Source organism: Bos indicus x Bos taurus, chromosome 20 (assembly GCF_003369695.1).
Source record: "Bos indicus x Bos taurus breed Angus x Brahman F1 hybrid chromosome 20, Bos_hybrid_MaternalHap_v2.0, whole genome shotgun sequence".
Classification (NCBI taxonomy): Eukaryota; Metazoa; Chordata; class Mammalia; order Artiodactyla; family Bovidae; genus Bos; species Bos indicus x Bos taurus.
In genome coordinates, this window is record NC_040095.1 from 4,691,916 (window position 1) to 4,709,481 (window position 17,566).

A 17,566-nucleotide genomic window follows, 5' to 3' on the forward strand; every position below is an offset into this window, starting at 1 on the left:
CTGAGCGACTTCACTTTCACTTTTCACTTTCATGCATCGGAGAAGGAAATGGCAACCCACTCCAGTGTTCTTGCCTGGAGAATCCCAGGGACGGGGGAGCCTGGTGGGCTGCCGTCTATGGGGTCGCACAGAGTCAGACACGACTGAAGCGACTTAGCAGCAGCAGTCTGATATTTTAAGTTGGAGTCTGTTGCTAATACTTTGTCAAGGATTTTTAGGTCTATATTCAAAAGGGATATTGGTTTGTTAATTTTCTTTTTTTGTAATGTCTTTGTCAGGCTTTGGTATTTAAGGACACTACCTTATAGAATGAATTCAGTCATGATCTTCTTTTTTGAAAAAGTCTGATAAGATTGCTTTTATTTCTTTATTGTATATTTGATATAATTTTACATTAAAACTCTCTGAGTTTTCTTTTGGGAGTATTTTTGGATAAATTCAACTCCTTTGTTAGAAATGGGCTGTTCAGATATTCCTTTTCTTCATGTTAAGTGACATTTTCAATAAATTTGTCCATTTCACCCAAGTTTTTTAGTTTGTTACCATAGTATTTTCTTATTATCCTTTTAATGGCTTTGTTTTAAAGTGATAACCCCTTTTTCATTCTAGCTATAGGTGTTGGAGCAGTCTAGCTGGGGATGGGGATTAGAGTGGGAGTGAGTACCAATTTTGTTGATATTTTCAAAGAACCAGCTTTAGACTTTGTTAACTTTCTTTATTGTGTGTGTTCTGTTTTATTGATTTCTCTTATCTTTATTATTTTCCTCCTTATTTACTTTTGGTTAAATTTGCTCTTTTTTTAAAGCTTCTTAAAGGCAGAGAATTTTGTTTTTAAAGCTTTGTCTTTAAAGAGCTTTGATTTATTTAATAAACATTTACTAAAACTCTGAGTCAGTATCAGACACTGTCATAGGTCTTAAAGCTGTGAAGACAAGTAGGACAAATTGCTTGCAGAACAGTGAAGACTGATACATGTGTGCAGTCTGTTACAAAAGTGGCACATCATTTGAAATTAATCACTTTGGATAAGAAAGCTTGCAGCCATCACTGCCTAATGTTTTCTTATATGTTCTTCATTTTTAATTATCTGTTATTACACAATTAAAAGTAAATTTTTCCATGTTAGTGACATGTTCCAAGTGTCCTATTCTGTCTTACAGATAATTTATTGTTTGTAATCAACTCCATCAAGCAAGAGATTGTAAACCGAGTACAGAGTCCAAGAGAGGAGAGAGGACCCAACATGGGACAGAAGCTTGAAATCCTCATTAAAGATACTCTTGGTAAGAAGAATACTGGATAAACTAATAACAAATAACAACATTCAGTGTAAGGCATGTGACTCAAGGGAATAGTAAAAATTCTTTTAAGGAAAAACTCAAGTGCTCTCATTGTAGTTACTTTCCTTTACAAGAAGATTTAGCATTCATAAACATATCCTGCTGGTAACCACAGCTTATTATTTAGACTTCATCACTGAACTATTTTAACACTTGCGAGAGATAAACTTCTAGCAACTTTAACCTTCTTTGGGGAAAATAAAGGTCCTTGACCTTGCCAAGCCTGCAGTATATACTTGTAGAGATTCTTACCTACTTGTTTTACTCTTTCACAGATTTCTAACAAACTTGCTTACCTGGTTTTCCATCCCTGAACAGATTGTGCCACATAGGGAGGAACAGAGAGGCGGCCAAACAGAAGTCAGGCAGAGTGATACCTGACAGGGAGGGTAGAGGTAGCTAATGGAGACAAAGACGTTCGAACCCTAGAGAACCAAGAGCTTAGCTGCCATAGGAGCAAGTCAGATCAGCCTGTGATCAGTAGCATCCCAAGGGCATTACAGCATAACACAATCTGTGAAAACCCTGAAGCATCGTAAAATTGGTTCTTTGTTTAACTGTTTTTTCTAAGATTATCTCTTAAAAACTGGTTCTTACATCGTCATTCTGTATAGTAGTAAATTTCACTTACCTGGAAATTTTCTTCCAGTTCATTTTCACCCAGAATGCTGACTGTATACTGAATCAGTTCACTTAAAAGAATTAGAGCTTACTTTTCAATCATTACTTTGTTACCTGAATTTAGAGTGCCAAACACTATTATTAAAAAAAATTCAATTGTAAATATTTTAGAATTTAAGACAGCTTTTCTGATACCCAGTTATTATAAATTCACTCATTCCACAAAATTTTTTCAATGCCTTACTATGTGCCAGATGTTGGGGAACACAGGGATTAAGCAAAGATTTTGTTGCTACTCTTCTTAAGAAGCTTGCAGTCTAAAAATGGAGCATAAAGAATAAACAGAAAACCAGAAATAATAATATTGTGGTAATTGCTATGAAGAAATTAAGATTCTTAGATGGAGTGGAGTGAGCAAGACTATTTTATTTTATTCCTGTTTATACAGAAATATTCCTGTATACCAAATCTGCTGCTAAAATAACTGCATTTTATTTCATTGAAAATAAATGCATGTTGAATGCTTCCATGTACTTAGTAAGTTTATCATGGTTTTTGAAATGACTATTAGTTTCTCTTGTCAGCATTGTGTTCATAATGAATGTAAAATATACTAGTGTTTCTGAATGGCAATTGGGAATCATTAGTAAAAGTAGCACTGCATATAGATTTTAACCCAAAGGTTTCATGAAATTTGACAACTTTCATGTTTGCAGGCCAACGGAGAAGATATGAAAGAGATACTTAAGAAACAAGAAAAAAGAGTTTGTTAGTCTAGAAAGGGGTAAACAGCTTGCATTTGTATAGTACTTACTGTGATCCAGGATCTGACTATTAAGGTTGTTTAGTCATTTACTTCCACAGTCCTGTGAAGGAGGTATTATTATCCTGGTTTTACAGATAAGGAATTGGAAGCCCAACAAGGTAGTAAGTAACTTGCCATGAGTCCTATAGCCAACAAGTAGGGGGACTAGGAATAGAAATAAGTTCTGCTACTTGCAAGTGCTTGCACTGTAACCATGTAGCATCACTTGGCCTTGTCATCTGACACTCATCTCTAGATAGTTTAATACATATCTGTATAACTCACAGGTGGCCCACTAAGTGCCTTGTCCAATAGACTTACTTGAGGATTTATTTTTCTTGACATTCTATGTAACATTGGATTCCACTGAACACTTATCTTCATTCTTGAAACATTTTTATTATTTTAAGATGCTTCAGGTTCTGCATGCCTTATTCCCTATCTTTTTACACACACACAAAAATGCTGGTGGTTTCTCTTTGGCTCTAGCAATATCCACTGGTCATATGCAGAAATTAAGATATGTTTTAAAAACACAAAAGCTCATTTAGCATAATGGTTAAAAAGAGAGTATTTGAAATCAGTTCTAGATTCAAGTCCTGACCCTGCCACTTATTACCTGAGGACGGTGGGGAAGTAACTTCACTTCCCTCAACCTAATTTTATTCATCTATAAAATGTGGACAGTTGTGTTGATTAAATGGAAAGAGTACGTATAAAGAACTTAGCATACTGCTGAACACAGATTCTCAATGCTCAGTAAGTATTAGTTGTTGATATTACCACATTACATTGTAAACATTTGAGTTTGTTTCCCTAAAAGACTTTTATTTCTACATAGTCTTCCTATGTTAGGTAGAGAGAGGAATCTAATGTTTTGTAAGAAAAAAATTCTTCCTGCCTTTTTATTTTTTAATTTAAAGGTTTATATATTGATAAGTCAGAGAAGGCAATGGCACCCCACTCCAGTACTCTTGCCTGGAAAATCCCATGGACGGAGGAGCCTGGTAGGCTGCAGTCCGTGGGGTCGCTAGGAGTCAAACACGACTGAGCGACTTCACTTTCACTTTCACTTTTCACTTTCATGCATTGGAGAAGGAAATGGCAACCCACTCCAGTGTTCTTGCCTGGAGAATCCCAGGGACGGGGGAGCCTGTTGGGCTGCTGTCTATGGGGTTGCACAGAGTCGGACACGACTGAAGTGACTTAGCATAGCATAGCATATTGATAATTTTGTGCTTTTCCCTTTATACCTGATGATCAGTTTTACCAGATACAGTCCTTTACTCACATTCTCCTGCCTTGAGTATTTTAAATATGTTTGTCCATTTTTATTCTGGCATAAAATATTACTTTTGAAAAGCTAATAATTGTCTGATTTTTTTCCCCTTATGTCATTTGCTATTTTTGCCCAGATGTCAGCAGGATTTTTTTTTCTTTTTATTTAAATCTTAGTAACTTTACTAGACTATGTCTTGGAGTTGGTCATTTTAGGTCGGTAGTCTCATATACACTCTGTGCTCTTTCAATAAATAACTTCAGATCTTTTAGTATTTAATTTGTTCCTTTGCTATGGTTTTCTTCTTTGGGGATACTTACTATTTGTGGATTGAATCTTCTTTGCCTATCTTCAGTATTTTCTGAGGTATATTCACTTTTTCTCAAATTTAAGAAGATCTCTTCATTTCTAATTTTAAAATTCTTTCCTTTTTCACTGCTGTTCTCTCAGATGCATTATCTGTTGTGTTTATTTGCAGCTCTTACATTCCTTTTAGTTTTAACTTCAGGAATTAATTTTTTCATTTTGCTTCTAATTTTTTGAGGTGTGATTGACATTTTATGTTTCAGGTGTATAATGTACTGGTTTGATATTAGTATATATTACAAAATGATCACCACAATAAGTCCAGTTAACGTCCATCAGTATGCATAGTTAACAAAATATTTTTTTCTTGTGATGAGACCTTTTAAGATCCTTTCTCCTACCTACTTTCAAATATGCAGCACAGTATTATTAAGTAACTATGGTCACCATGCTGTATGTTACATCCCCTTCATTATAGATGACTTTATCTTTAAGAACATATATTTTTTGGTTTTGTTTACAGCTTTTTTCCTGAATTCAATCTTGTCTGATATTACAGTCATGAATACAACTTTCTTATTATTTATATTTGCTTGGTAACTCTGCCTACCCTTTTTTTCTTTTTTTCTTTTTGGTAAGATTTTATTGAGGAAATCAACTTATAATTTGTTCTTTGATTAGGACAAGATAAAGGAAAAACAGAATTTCAGATGGAACAATGACATAAACATATCAGGATATCCAGAAATTTACATGTATAGAAAAGAGTTTTTAAACCTCCACATTAGTTTTTTTTTTTTTTTTAATTGGAAGAGAATTGCTTTACAATGTTGTGTTGGTTTCTGCCATATATCATCGTGAATCAGCAATAGGTGTACGTATGTCCACTACTTTCTGAACCTCCCTTCCATCCTCCATCCCACCCCACCGTTGTAGGTTGTCACAGAGCTGGGTTAAGCTCCCTGCAGCTGCATCACACTCGCACTGGCTGTCTGTTTTACATATGGTAATATATATGTTTCCATGCTACTTTCTCAGTTCATCCCATCCTCTCCTTCCCCTGCTGTGTCCCAAGTCTGTTCTTTATATCTGCATCTTTATTACTGCCCTGCAAATAGGTTTATCAGTACCATTTTTCTGGATTCCATATATTAATATATGCATTAATATATGATGTTGTCTTTCTCTTTTTGACTTCACTCTGTATAACAGGTCCTCCCCAGAACTGACTCAAATTTTTTATGGCTGAGTAATATTCCATTGTATATATGTACGATTATTTCTTTATCTATTCATCTGTCAGTGGACATCTAGGTGTCTTTTAGAATTGTGGTTTTCTCAAGGTATATGCTCAGTAGTGAGATTGCTGGGTCATATGGCAGTTTTATTCCTAGTTTTTCAAGAAATCGCTGTATCAATTTACATTCCCACGAGCAGTGCAAGAAAATTCCTTTTTCTCCACATCCTTTCCAGCATTTATTGTTTGTAGATTTTTTGATGATGACCATTCTGATTGGTGGAGGTGATACCCATTGTAGTTTTGATTTGTATCTCTCTAACAAACAAGTGAGGTTGAGGGTTTTTTCATGTGTTTATTAGCCATCTAGTCTTCTTTGGAGAAATGTCTATTTAGGTCTTCTGCCCATTTTTTGATTGGTTTGTTTGTTTTTCTGATCTTGAGCTACATCAGCTGCTTATATATTTTGGAGATTAATCCTTTGTCAGTTACTTGATTTGTAATTATTTTCTCTCATTTTGAGAATTGTCTTTTTTGCCTACCCTTTAATTTTCAGTCTTTCTGTATTGCTTTATATGAGATCTCTTTTTAAAAGGTCTTAGACTAAAATGTAGACTTCATTTTGATTTTAATACCATAAATTCACTCCTGGATTTTTATATATAACTTATAGTTTGGCTTTTCTTTGTTAATCAGTCTAGGAGTTTTTCTTTCTTTTTTAAAAGTTTACTTTTGGCGGCATTGCCGTGCATAAGCTCTTCATTGTCGGGCATGGGCTTTCCCTAGTTGCGGCAGGCGGGGGCTGCTCTCAGGTTGTGCGTGGGCTTCTCACTGTGGTGACTTCTCTTCTTGCAGAGCGTGGGTTCTGGGCGTGGCTTCAGTAACTGCAGGTGTCGGCTCTGGAGCACAGGCTCAGCAGCTGTGGGACATGGGCATGCCCCATGGCATGTGGGCTCCTACTTTCTGGATGAGGGCTCAAACCCGTGTCCCCTGCATTACAAGGTGGATTCTTAACCACTTGACTGCCAAGGGAGTCCCCAGGAGTTTTTGTTTAATGGATGTGTTTCACTCATTTTTATTTATTGATACATGTTTGGTTTTAACTTCTGTCATCGAAAGCTCTGTTAGGATTGTTCATATGACTTTCTTGGTTTCTGTTGTCATTCTATTCATATTCTGTTGTCATCCATATTATTGTAGTTTCATTTTGTATGTGTTCTCTGATTATTTTCTACTTCTGCATTTTTGTCTTGCAGGCTCACTTTTTAATTATAATGTGTACTTAATTTTTTCTCAACTTTTCATTTAAAATATCAGTCCTACAAGAAAAGTAGAAATAAATAGTCCAGTGAACATTTGCATGTCATTCAACTAGATTAACCAGTGTTAATATTTTTGTTGCATTTGCTTTAGTTCTGCCTCCATCTACATTTTTCCCTATAAATATTTGACAATAACTTACAACATGATTTTTCATCCCCTAACTACTACTTCAACATGTGTTCCTCAAGAACAGGGACACTTTCTTACCTATACACAATACTATTGGCACTTCCTGGTTCAACATCGCCATAACATCTATGTGGAGTTCATATTTAAATTTCCCTAGTTGTCTCAGTAATGTCCTTTATAACTTTTTTTTGATCCAATTTGTATCAAATTTTGATCCAATTTGTATCAAAAACTTGTTTGTTTTTGATCCAATTAAGTATCATGTGTTGCATTTAGTTTTTTGTTCTTCTTCTTTAATCTAAATCAGTCTCCTAGTCTTTTTTCTTTCCATAAAAAAATCCAGGTAGTTGATCTTGTAAAATGTCCCAGCATCTGAATTCATGTTTCCCCATAATCAGATACAGTTAAATTTTCTTGGCAAGAATACATTGTAGGTTATATCCTTCTCATTATGTCAGTCAAGAAACATACATGGTCCTGTGGTTAAAACTTGGCCTTCCAATGCAGGTGGTGTGGGTTCCATCCCTGGTTAGGGAGCTAAAAATGGTCCACATCAAAAAAAAAGTCTTGAAAAGAAGAAACACACAGTATCAGTCTGTCCACTTATTGGTCCCAGTGAACTTGATCACATGGTTAGGGTGGTGTCAGTACTCTCTTACGGTATATTGACTCCTTATAAGCAGTTACTAAATAGATTTTTCTGCTTCCATCTCCTTTTAATTGCTTATTTTTTATTATATTTTAAAACATATATACCTCTGTTATTGAAAATCAATAAATCAGATATTTTCAATCTCAGTCATAGAGGATGAGGAAGACAAAAAAAATAAACATACTTGTAGTATCTCCCATCTTTCTTTCCTCTTCCAAGTTTGCTTATTTATCCACTTACCTTTAAAATGAAGAAAAATGCACATAAGATTGATCGAATCCTTATTGAAAAAATGACTCAAAACATCCTGTAGATATGTATTTTTGGTCACATGGGTGAAGCCCATCCACGAGATATAGTGAAGTTAAAGCAATTGGAAGAGACTGGCTGTGAGAGAACAGGAAAAAGACACGTTGGCAGGTTTTAGGAAACAGTGTCTGTTGGCAGGCTTGGGGTTTGGGTTTGGACTGTTCTTGGTTGGACCCTGCTAGTCTTGTGGGCACTAGTTACTGTGGGTAGAATTATTTTCTGGGCTGTAGTAGCAAGCAGCAAGCACTCATCTAGGAGTCGTATCAAGCTGAGGGCCACCCCTGACCCTCAGATTTTCCTGTTCCTTATATATCTAAGTGTGCCTTTTACTCTTTTCTTCAGGTCTCCCAGTTGCTGGGCAAACCTCAGAATTTGTTAACCAAGTGTTAGAGAAGACTGCAGAAGGCAATCCCACTGGAGGCCTTGTAGGACTAAGGATACCAACATCAAAAGTGTAATCAGCTTCATTGGACCACTGGTCAGAAATGTCTGTGTTTGTCACGTTATTCATTGTAAATTTTCATTCTGTTTTGCATGTCAGTTTAGCATTATGTAAACATTTACAATTAGGTTACATTGTTTTAAGAACTAAGTAGCATAAGTGAAGCATGATCCAAAATACTTGATTATTGCATTTTTCAGAGCATAAACCATGGTTAAAACTGCTACAGGCATCAGAGTTGAAAATCATACATTTAAATAGATGTTTAGATACAGATTACAAAATCTGTTAAAGCAAGACACTTAGAAAGAGTGAAGATAATAGTAAATGCCAAATATTGTGGCAGGTTTATGCTCTGAACCACACACAAAAAAATTGAGGAAGCATTTTTTTAAACAGTCAGTTTTGATTGTTTTTAGAATTATTGCTTTTTGTTCTAATTTTCCACAACTGTTACTCTCACTTGTACATGGCACAACCCAGCACTCATGCCCATGTGCCATATTAGATGTTCATTTTCCGAGCTCTATATGGTATATATAAATATATATATAAATATATATATATAATGTCTGTGCAAGTAAGAAAAAAAAGCATATTCTTTGTGCCTTGTATTTTGGGGAAACTATAAAACTGGTAATATTTTGTATGATGAAAACCCTAATGAGGAAAAAAAACAAGATATATAGGTGGAAAAATTATGGGGTTTAAATGTTTTTTTGTTCCAACTCTTTTTCAAAATTTTTGAATGTATATAGGACTATGTTGAAATGTAGATATATGCCACAGAGTCTGTGTATTGTATAAAAAACAAAACAAAAAACAAACAAAAAAAAAGATGGCTCTAGAAAACTCATATTTCGGTACTTGACCGGAAGAAGACAAATACTTGCACATTATTGCGATTGTTTTATTTTTTGTACCAAAGACAAATGCAACTGATATGGCAAACTGCCAGTCTAAGTAAAGTTTTGCACAGCTTACATGATACTGTATGAATGTATGAAAAAAAAGGAGAAAAAAAAGAAAAACGAAAAGGTCAGGGTTAGGGATCTTACTGAACTGTGAATTTTATTTCTGTTTGGGTCCAATTATCTACAGAAGGAGCATCCACACACACAGATATTATTTTGCTGTTCCTCTAGTTCGCTTCCATAGTAGATAAGTTGGTGGCCATTTAGGTGTCTGTAAGTCTTTTTATTTCTGCACTTATTGTAGGAAATTTTAATATATTTCATTTTAGTAAGCTATTGGTAAAATAGTTTTTGACCTTGAAAATTAAAAAGTTTATTTAGCTTGTTGTAGTATACTTCCACCAAACAACCAAAATACAGATTATTTTTATTGTATTATGTATATATATGTAAAGAAAGAAAAAAGCTAAAAATATCTAATTCTTTAGTTGCCACTTTTCCAATTGATGTATTATTGTGCATGTAATATTTTCAAAGATCAACACAAGCTTAAAACAAAAAAAAATTTATAGATTTTTATATTTTTGTACAGGTATTTTCAAACTAGCTTCTTCAAACTTAACATGTGACTTATTCTTCTTCTATAGTTTCTAGAACTGAGAAATATTAACACATTTAGTTTTTAGGTGCTCTTTTTGTTCACACAAAACAGCTTCATTAGTCAGTGTTTTAACTATGTTAAAGCTTTACCTCTTGATGAGAAATTTCTTATGTCAAGGCAGCGTTATAAACCTTCCCTACAAATCTTTCCATCCTGTCTCTCTCACTGTTTTATTTTCAGATTTTGTGTTTTGAACTCTGAAAACTGATAACTTAAAAATTCTATCTTTTTAAAAAAAATTCTCTTTAGCCAGAAAAAAAAATACCAAAAATTTCAGACCTAGCTGCTGGGAAGATATCTATTTCTCCAACTACTTCTCCATACCCCTTGGAGAGTTTATTTTTAATTATATTTTGTCTCTACAGCGTGTTTCCTTTTATTTTCTTCCTGCCCACCACCCTCTCCCATTTGTAAGTGATAGCATGTGAAGCTATAGCTTATAAAGGTTTGGTTCTAATACGCACAGTAACAACAGAGCAATGTTGCTTTCATGCTTCTTTGACATTATGAAGAAGAATCTCCAAGAAGGATTGTCTTAACACCTTAGCTGAACTGTGATGCACAAGATTACCCTGTGTGCTTGGTGGAAATTTTGTACATGGTTAGTGCATTCACACTAAACAGATAAGCTCAGATTTAATGGTTTAATAGAATGTAAGTTTATTGGTCAATGGTTTTCATTTTTAGGTGGGAGAAGGCAAAGCACAGGTTTGTATCTTGGAGGTATATGAAGTTTTGACAGAGTGTGTCTGGGAAACTGAAATATGTTCCAGAATACGGCAGTTTTGCAATCAGGTGAAAATCACTTCATTGGTAGAGACTCCGCTGATGAGGTTTATAAAATTGCCCCTTTCTAGCTGCTCTGTTAGGAATTCTGGTTTTTTATACCTTTTTCTTGTCTGCGAACCAGAATTTGATTTTTTGGTCTTGCATTTCAAAAAAAAAAGACTTTGAATCTGTTTAGTAGATTCCATATCCTTGCATTTCAGTGTTTTATATGTACTACTTAAGTTAAATAGTTAAAAGCTTTTAAATAGTTGAGCTTTTTAATGTTGACACTTTATTTTGTACCTACCTATTTATATATGTATGTATATCTTAGAAAAAGCACTTTGTTAAAAAAAAATTGCATTTTATATGATTCCTGCCATTTGCTGCTAAATCTGGGCTGGTCAGAATGCTGCAGCGATACTTGATCTAAATAAAAACCTGGCAGTAAAATGTAGAGTGAAAGTTAAATCCTCTTGCTGTTTTAACTTTATCATAAAGATGACATAGGCAAGCTGTGCAGCTTTACATTTTAACCAGGGGACTCTGTGGCATTTAAAACCGTCTAGAAATGGTTGTACTTTAATGCCAGTAATAATCTGCTTCCTCTATTGTCATTAAAATATATACGTTTAGTGTATCACACAAACAAATCTTATAAGGGTAACGTAAAAACCCCAACAATTGTACATGTTCTGTTTTTGAAAATTGTGGCATGTATTTTTGGGTGAAGATCATTAGAGAAGAGCTCTCTAAAGGTTTTCTGTGTTCATTCATGGTATACAGATAGCTCATAATGAAGTCCAGAATCTTACGTTAAGTGAAAGCATTGTGAATTCACCTCGAATAAACCCATTGTTCCCAAAGCAATTACAAACTTTGACTCTAGTACTACTATGATTTAAAAAAACAAAAAATGTTCTTCCTCGTTTCAGATACACTGGATTCTTTATAGAGTTTGTCTCCATGTGAAAGCATGCTGTCCGGTTGTCCTTGTTAAGATCTTGTCTGAGTTTTGAATTGGGTGCCACACTTTTTCAGTCAGTATGATTGCTTGTTCTACTGTACCATGTACGACTCTTGTCCTTTCCTATATCCTTCATGACAGATTATGATGTGGCTTTATATTGTGCCTTACTTGTACATTTAAAACAAAACGTCTTCATTCCCTTTTACTTCCTAACTCTTTCACTTTGAACTTTTTGGTAAGAGAATCAGAGCTATTATAAAAACATCATGAAGGATTTCAGATGAGTATGGTTTTAAATTCCCTCTCTTTATTGTTATTTTATATTTGTATGAAAGACCAGTTTTGAATGGTCTTTGAATATGAGAGGGAAAGATTAGCAGTAATTTCACTACATCCCTTTTTCCTAACTTTCATGAATTTGTCATACATCTTCTTTCTGATGCTTGACTTTATTTGCTCCTTAGCAATAGTCTGCATTTAAAGAAAGGTGTGTTCAGTTCATCAGCTTGAAATTGACCATTTCATTTTTCCAGAATTTTTTAGGAAAAGAGTACTCATTTTGTTTGTTTTATAAAACAGATGACAAGTCTCTTTAAAAGAAACAGAAGTACAGTACTTTTGAAATACAATGCTGTTAGTTTGGATTTCTTTTTTTATATATAATATTCATACAATTATCTGATGTTTGCCTTCATTAATAAAGCTGTTAGTTTATTCACCAAAATGTCAAGAATGGATGTGCTTTTCTTTATTCCATACATTTAAAAATATTTTAGCTGCTAAGATTTAGTTAACTTTCTAAGAAACGAATTCAAGTTGCCTTCAGCAGGAATTAACACAAACTTATGTTCCCTTTCTTTATATAGTCTTCCTAAAATGCTGTTCAAGTATTTTCTAGTTAATTATGTAACAGAATGTTAGCATCTCTCCAAATCTTGAAACTTGAATTTTGAGAATGCATTGAATTATGCTTTCAGTGTTAAAGGTTTCAATTCTCCTTCTAGTGAAGTCTGTTGTGGAATACCATTTCCCATGGAACTGAGGCCATTCCCACAACTTTGCACAGAACTGCAGTCTTGTTCTTCCCTCAGATCATGACAAATAAGTCTCACACAGTGCCGTAATACTTGTGGGCTCTTTTGTAATCTTTGTAATCTTAATAAGGGCATTATGAGAAGATGACTCCATGTTTTTTTTAATATTTCAAACACATTGGGGTGTAACCATGAGTGTCAGCCGTAGGAATGGTGGTTTCGTTTTAAGGAATAAGCGTGTTGGGGAGGATGACGACAGTACTACTGACAGTTTTACCCTTCCGGGGCGAGTGGGGTTATGTGTTGAAGCATAATCCTCGTGCTGAGCAAACTGACTGAAATCTAGAAATTACACCTAGGGACTGAATTATGCCAAATTGCCATCTTCCTTTAGAAGAGAGAGGTTTGGGGATAGTGGTAAGGGAACAAAACCTTAAGACTACTTCTGAATAGTACTTGGGAACTGACGACTTGGTGACTGGTGAGGAGCATCAGAGTTGGGTATTTCAATGTGCCAAGTTTGGGTGAACCGGGTTTGCCTCTTTCATCACAGTGTAAACACAATTGTGTAGTTGACTAAATCCTGGGTGGATGTGAGCGGGACTGATTACTGTGTCTTGCCCTTCGCCCTTTGTTTTTTTCAGAACCAAATAACAGAAATGTATATGTGTGTACTGTATCTGCCTTTTCGCCACATTTTTATGACATTGTATTCCACTGCCTGCTTTTTTTTTTTTTTTAACCTTCTTTCCCTAGGATTTGTCCTATAACTTAGCATTTGTGGTTAACAGTGATACTAGGGCTGACCGCACATAAGAAGTCACAAGAGAAGAGCGGAAGGGCAAGAATTCAGAGCATTTGTTCATACAATGTGGCGACCTCTTTGGCATAGCGCGTAGGATCCTGTTTGTAATGCTATCATGAATATTCTGTAGTTTTGTTTCCCTCCCCGCCAACTGGAGCTATGAAACTTTTTATTGGATTCAGTCTTGTCTGTTGTCTAGAAAGAATTTTATCTTGTTGACGCATGAGCTGTTTAAAAATTATTCTATTAAATGTTGGTTAATAGTTGTGCAGTTTTTCTTTTCAGAAGAAAAGGCAATACAATCGTTGCCTTTGTTTTCTGTCACCTTCCAGCCCCTCAGCACTTCTAGTCAGATACAGATTCATCAGTGTATGCAACATCCTTTGTAATTTAAAATAAAAAAAGCTGAAAAGAAAAGGTTTTCAATTGTTTGCCTCGTGTTTTCGTCCTTCCTTTTCCCATTGCTTTTCTGTTGCTGTCTGAGGTGACCATCTACCCTTCAAAGTAAGCCACTGCAACAAAATTCTGAACTAGAGACAGCAGTGAACTCTTGATAGCACTGCCCCTCTCTTGGTGTAGTGTACAAAGAGCTAACATTTTTTAACACTTAGAGCTGATTTTTCAACTTGGTAGTTAAATTTTGTTACTACGTAGTAGTATTTATTGACAGAAACACATTCTTTATAGTTTAGAACATAGTTTATCCTTATTTCTTCTTGATTCTCTGGCCACGTGAGTTCTTTGAGGGAAATAAAGTATTTTGAGGCTTGCCTGACTTAAGCTTTTGTATGTGTGTTTCATAATTCTCAGTAAATCCCAAGCTTGGCTGAGCGTGTACATAGAACCCTTAAATCCGTGGACCTGAGTGAACCTCACTGCAGCAATGTGCCTTCAGCCGACAAACATTCGTTTAGCAGTTACTCTGTGAAGACTTGTGCTAGGTACTGGCTGGAAAGAAATTAAGAGACCTCCAGGAATATTCAGTTTGCTGAGGGAGGCCACATGGTCTGAACAGGACCACAGAACAACACAAGAGCTTTACACACGCAAAGGGTTCTAGGCACATCACTACGGAGGACATTACCTTAAGGACACTGGTACCACATCCAGTGGGGGTGTTGAGAGGATTGACAGGCTGTGCTCATGATATCCCTGGTCCCTTGAAGAAGCCCTTTTTGCTTCATTTGAGTGATAGTGATAGGCAGTCAGGAAGCAGAGTGGACACAGCCCCTCATGGACTGGTTCTGCTTGCAGGCTTAACCTCACAGGAGCCTCTGTCGAGGTCTGGGCATTTGAAGGAGCTGGGTGAGGTGAGCCCTTCAAGTAGAGCTCTTAGGAAACTGAACCTTCTGTGGGTAGCGTGCAGTGAGATGGGTGGTTCAGTTGTTCCTCCTTGCCGACACTGATTTCAGAACCAGGAGAACACCTTAGCCAGAGAGAAAAACATTAGTTCGGAATTACTTTCATGTCCCAGCTGAAAGGTTCAGAATAGGAAGAAAGCATTAGAAAGCTCTGGAAGGCTAGGGCAGCATTTGTTAAGCCGCTGCTAGGTGCTTTTACATCAGGGAAGTCACCTGCTGCTTTCTGTGACCAGTCAGGTAGATGATCATGTCCATTTTACAGAAAAGTCAGACTAGACCTAGACTAGACTGGTGTGGAGTCACCCCAGACCCAACTTACATGGTATAGAACTCTTAATTCAAATGGCAGTCTGCTTGCAGCATTCAAGAGGCCATGCATACTCTTCTGTAAGCGACCAGGCCAAGTCACAGGCAGTATTTGGATGGTTTTCTATATAGGAGGGAGACCGTGGGCTTAGGATTTGAAAACCAGAAAGAATTAAAGCCAAAACCTAGTAGATGTAGTAGCCAAAAGCTAGTCTCAGGATTAGGTAAAGGTGATGAGAGCAAAACAGCATTGGCAGTAGTCGGTGATGGGGAGTGCAGGTCACCAAATTGTATACCTATCCTGCAAAGATGGTCTCTAGCTAAAGGGCTTAGAATTGAGTCTTTTTTATTAGAAGGGAGTGTGTGGGAGCATGGAGAAAAGAGCTGTGTTTTCTTCTGTAACTGCCTCATGGAGATGCAGTTGGCCACCGTTGGTTGCAGAGGAATTTCCCTCAAGAAGCACGATGGGAAAGGGCCCAAGATCACGTGGGCCCATCTACTACATGCAGAGTTTGGGTTTCTTCACTGTCTTAAATAGGGAGCTTCTACTTGAGAATCCAGAACGTTTGAGTGACTTGAAAAACATCAACCTCAGTTTCTTTTAAGGGTTTTAATCTTAAGATGTTGCCAAGAATGAACCTAACAGAAAATGTTAAAGCTCTATGGAAAACATTAAAATACTACGAACGACACAGAAGAAGACTTGAACAAATGGAAAGATAGACGAAGCTGTTAAATAGGAGCAGTCAATGGCATACAGCTGTCAGTCTTCCTAAGTTAAAGTAACAATTTAGTGCCATCCCAGTGAGACATAATACAATTAAAACTAAAGTTCACATGGAGAAAAAAATGGGGTGCCTGATCCTAACATTAAAGCACATTAAACTGTATTAGAGCTGTCATTATGGTGCATGAATGAATAGGTCAAGAGAATATAATGGAAAGTACAGAAGTAAATTCAGATGTAAGAATTTATATGGTAAATACAGCATCTGAAACCAGTGAGAAAAAGATGGATTGTTCAGAAAATAGTGATGGAACAACTGGGTAATCCTCTGGAGGAAGTAAACTTGGCTCTATATTTCACACCATAAGCCAACACATACTTCAAAATGGGTAAAGATCTAAATGCAAAAAAATTCAAATAAAATTTTAAGCCCAAAATACCATAAGCCAAGTCAAAATTCTATTGACTAAGATAAAGCTATAGCTCTGGGAGCTGATACAAAAAAATACCAACAACCTAATAGAAAAATGAGCAGATAGTAAAATAAAAACAGTTTTCAGTTCATGATAAGATAAATGAAAATTAAAAGATGGCACTTTTCACTTGATCAAATTGGCAAAAATCCTCGTGTTTGTAAAGACACCGTGTGTGCAAGGCTGTGAGAAACCAGGCATTAGTACCGCATTGCTCTTGGGAGTGTAAATTGATAGAACCTCTGAAAAGCAATTCGGTAGCATGTATCCAAATTTTAAAATGCATCTATCCTTTGACCTAGCAATTCCATTTGGGCTGGGCAAGTCATTAGTCTCTCTGTGCCTGTCTCCTTATCTGTAAGAAGTGGATAATTCTACCTCACAGGGTGGTTATGAGAGTTACATTAGAATGATAACACATACAACACTTAGTTCAAAGTGGCTGGCACAAGGGAAGTGCTTCAAAAGTATCAGTACAGTAAGAGCAGTCATGTGCGTTGCATTCTTACCACGTACCACATTACTACACTGTGCTTGGTGCTTTTCATGTATTACCTCATTTAGTCCTCCAGTCAATGCTGTGATCGCCGGCAGTTAGCCTCTGAGGAGACTGAAGCACAGAGAGATGAAGCGGGTGGTCAAGCAGGATTCAAGCCAGGGCAGATGCCCAAGATGCGATGCACAGCCAGTCTATTGGATGCGGTGGTGTGATGAACACTTCAAGGGAGGGTGTTCTCTCCAGGACTAGACTTCCAAAAAGAGCTTGAAGAATCCAGGAAGGAGACAGGGCTGGTGGGGTGATTGATGCCCTTGAGGTCCAGCTAAGAATCTTGGACAAGTTAATAATAAAAAATGCAATGAGCCTCCATCTGTTGAAGGTTTGTTCTTAATTATTTCCATTAAGTAATTTAAGCTTCCCTGGTGGCTCTAAAGATGGTAAAGAATCTGCAATGTGGGAGACCCAGGTTCAATCCCTGGGTCGGGAAGATCTACCTGGAAAAGGAAATGGCTACCACTCCAGTATTCTTGCCTGGAAAATCCCATGGGCAGAGGAGCCTGGCAGGTTACAGTCAGTCCATGGAGTCACAGGACTAAGCGACTCAC

At 36.4% G+C, this 17,566-nt stretch overlaps 1 protein-coding gene and 1 long non-coding RNA gene across 4 annotated transcripts in view; one reads left to right on the top strand and one right to left on the bottom strand.

Annotated features, from left to right (window-relative positions):
• CREBRF (CREB3 regulatory factor) overlaps positions 1-14,012 on the top strand; it is a 60,800-nt gene extending 46,788 nt beyond the window's left edge. For all 3 annotated transcript variants that reach the window (XM_027520579.1, XM_027520580.1, XM_027520581.1), the window contains exons 8-9: positions 1,161-1,283; positions 8,344-14,012. In XM_027520579.1, the coding sequence (XP_027376380.1) occupies positions 1,161-1,283; positions 8,344-8,459 (239 nt within the window). In that variant the 3' untranslated portion in view covers positions 8,460-14,012. The remainder of the gene's footprint in view (positions 1-1,160; positions 1,284-8,343) is intronic.
• LOC113879260 lies at positions 13,508-17,423 on the bottom strand. The gene is made up of 2 exons (XR_003507254.1): positions 17,018-17,423; positions 13,508-15,021 (listed from the first exon to the last, which is right to left on the bottom strand). It is a non-coding gene; the product is annotated as an uncharacterized LOC113879260 (long non-coding RNA).
• Positions 17,424-17,566: the final 143 nt, after the last annotated feature.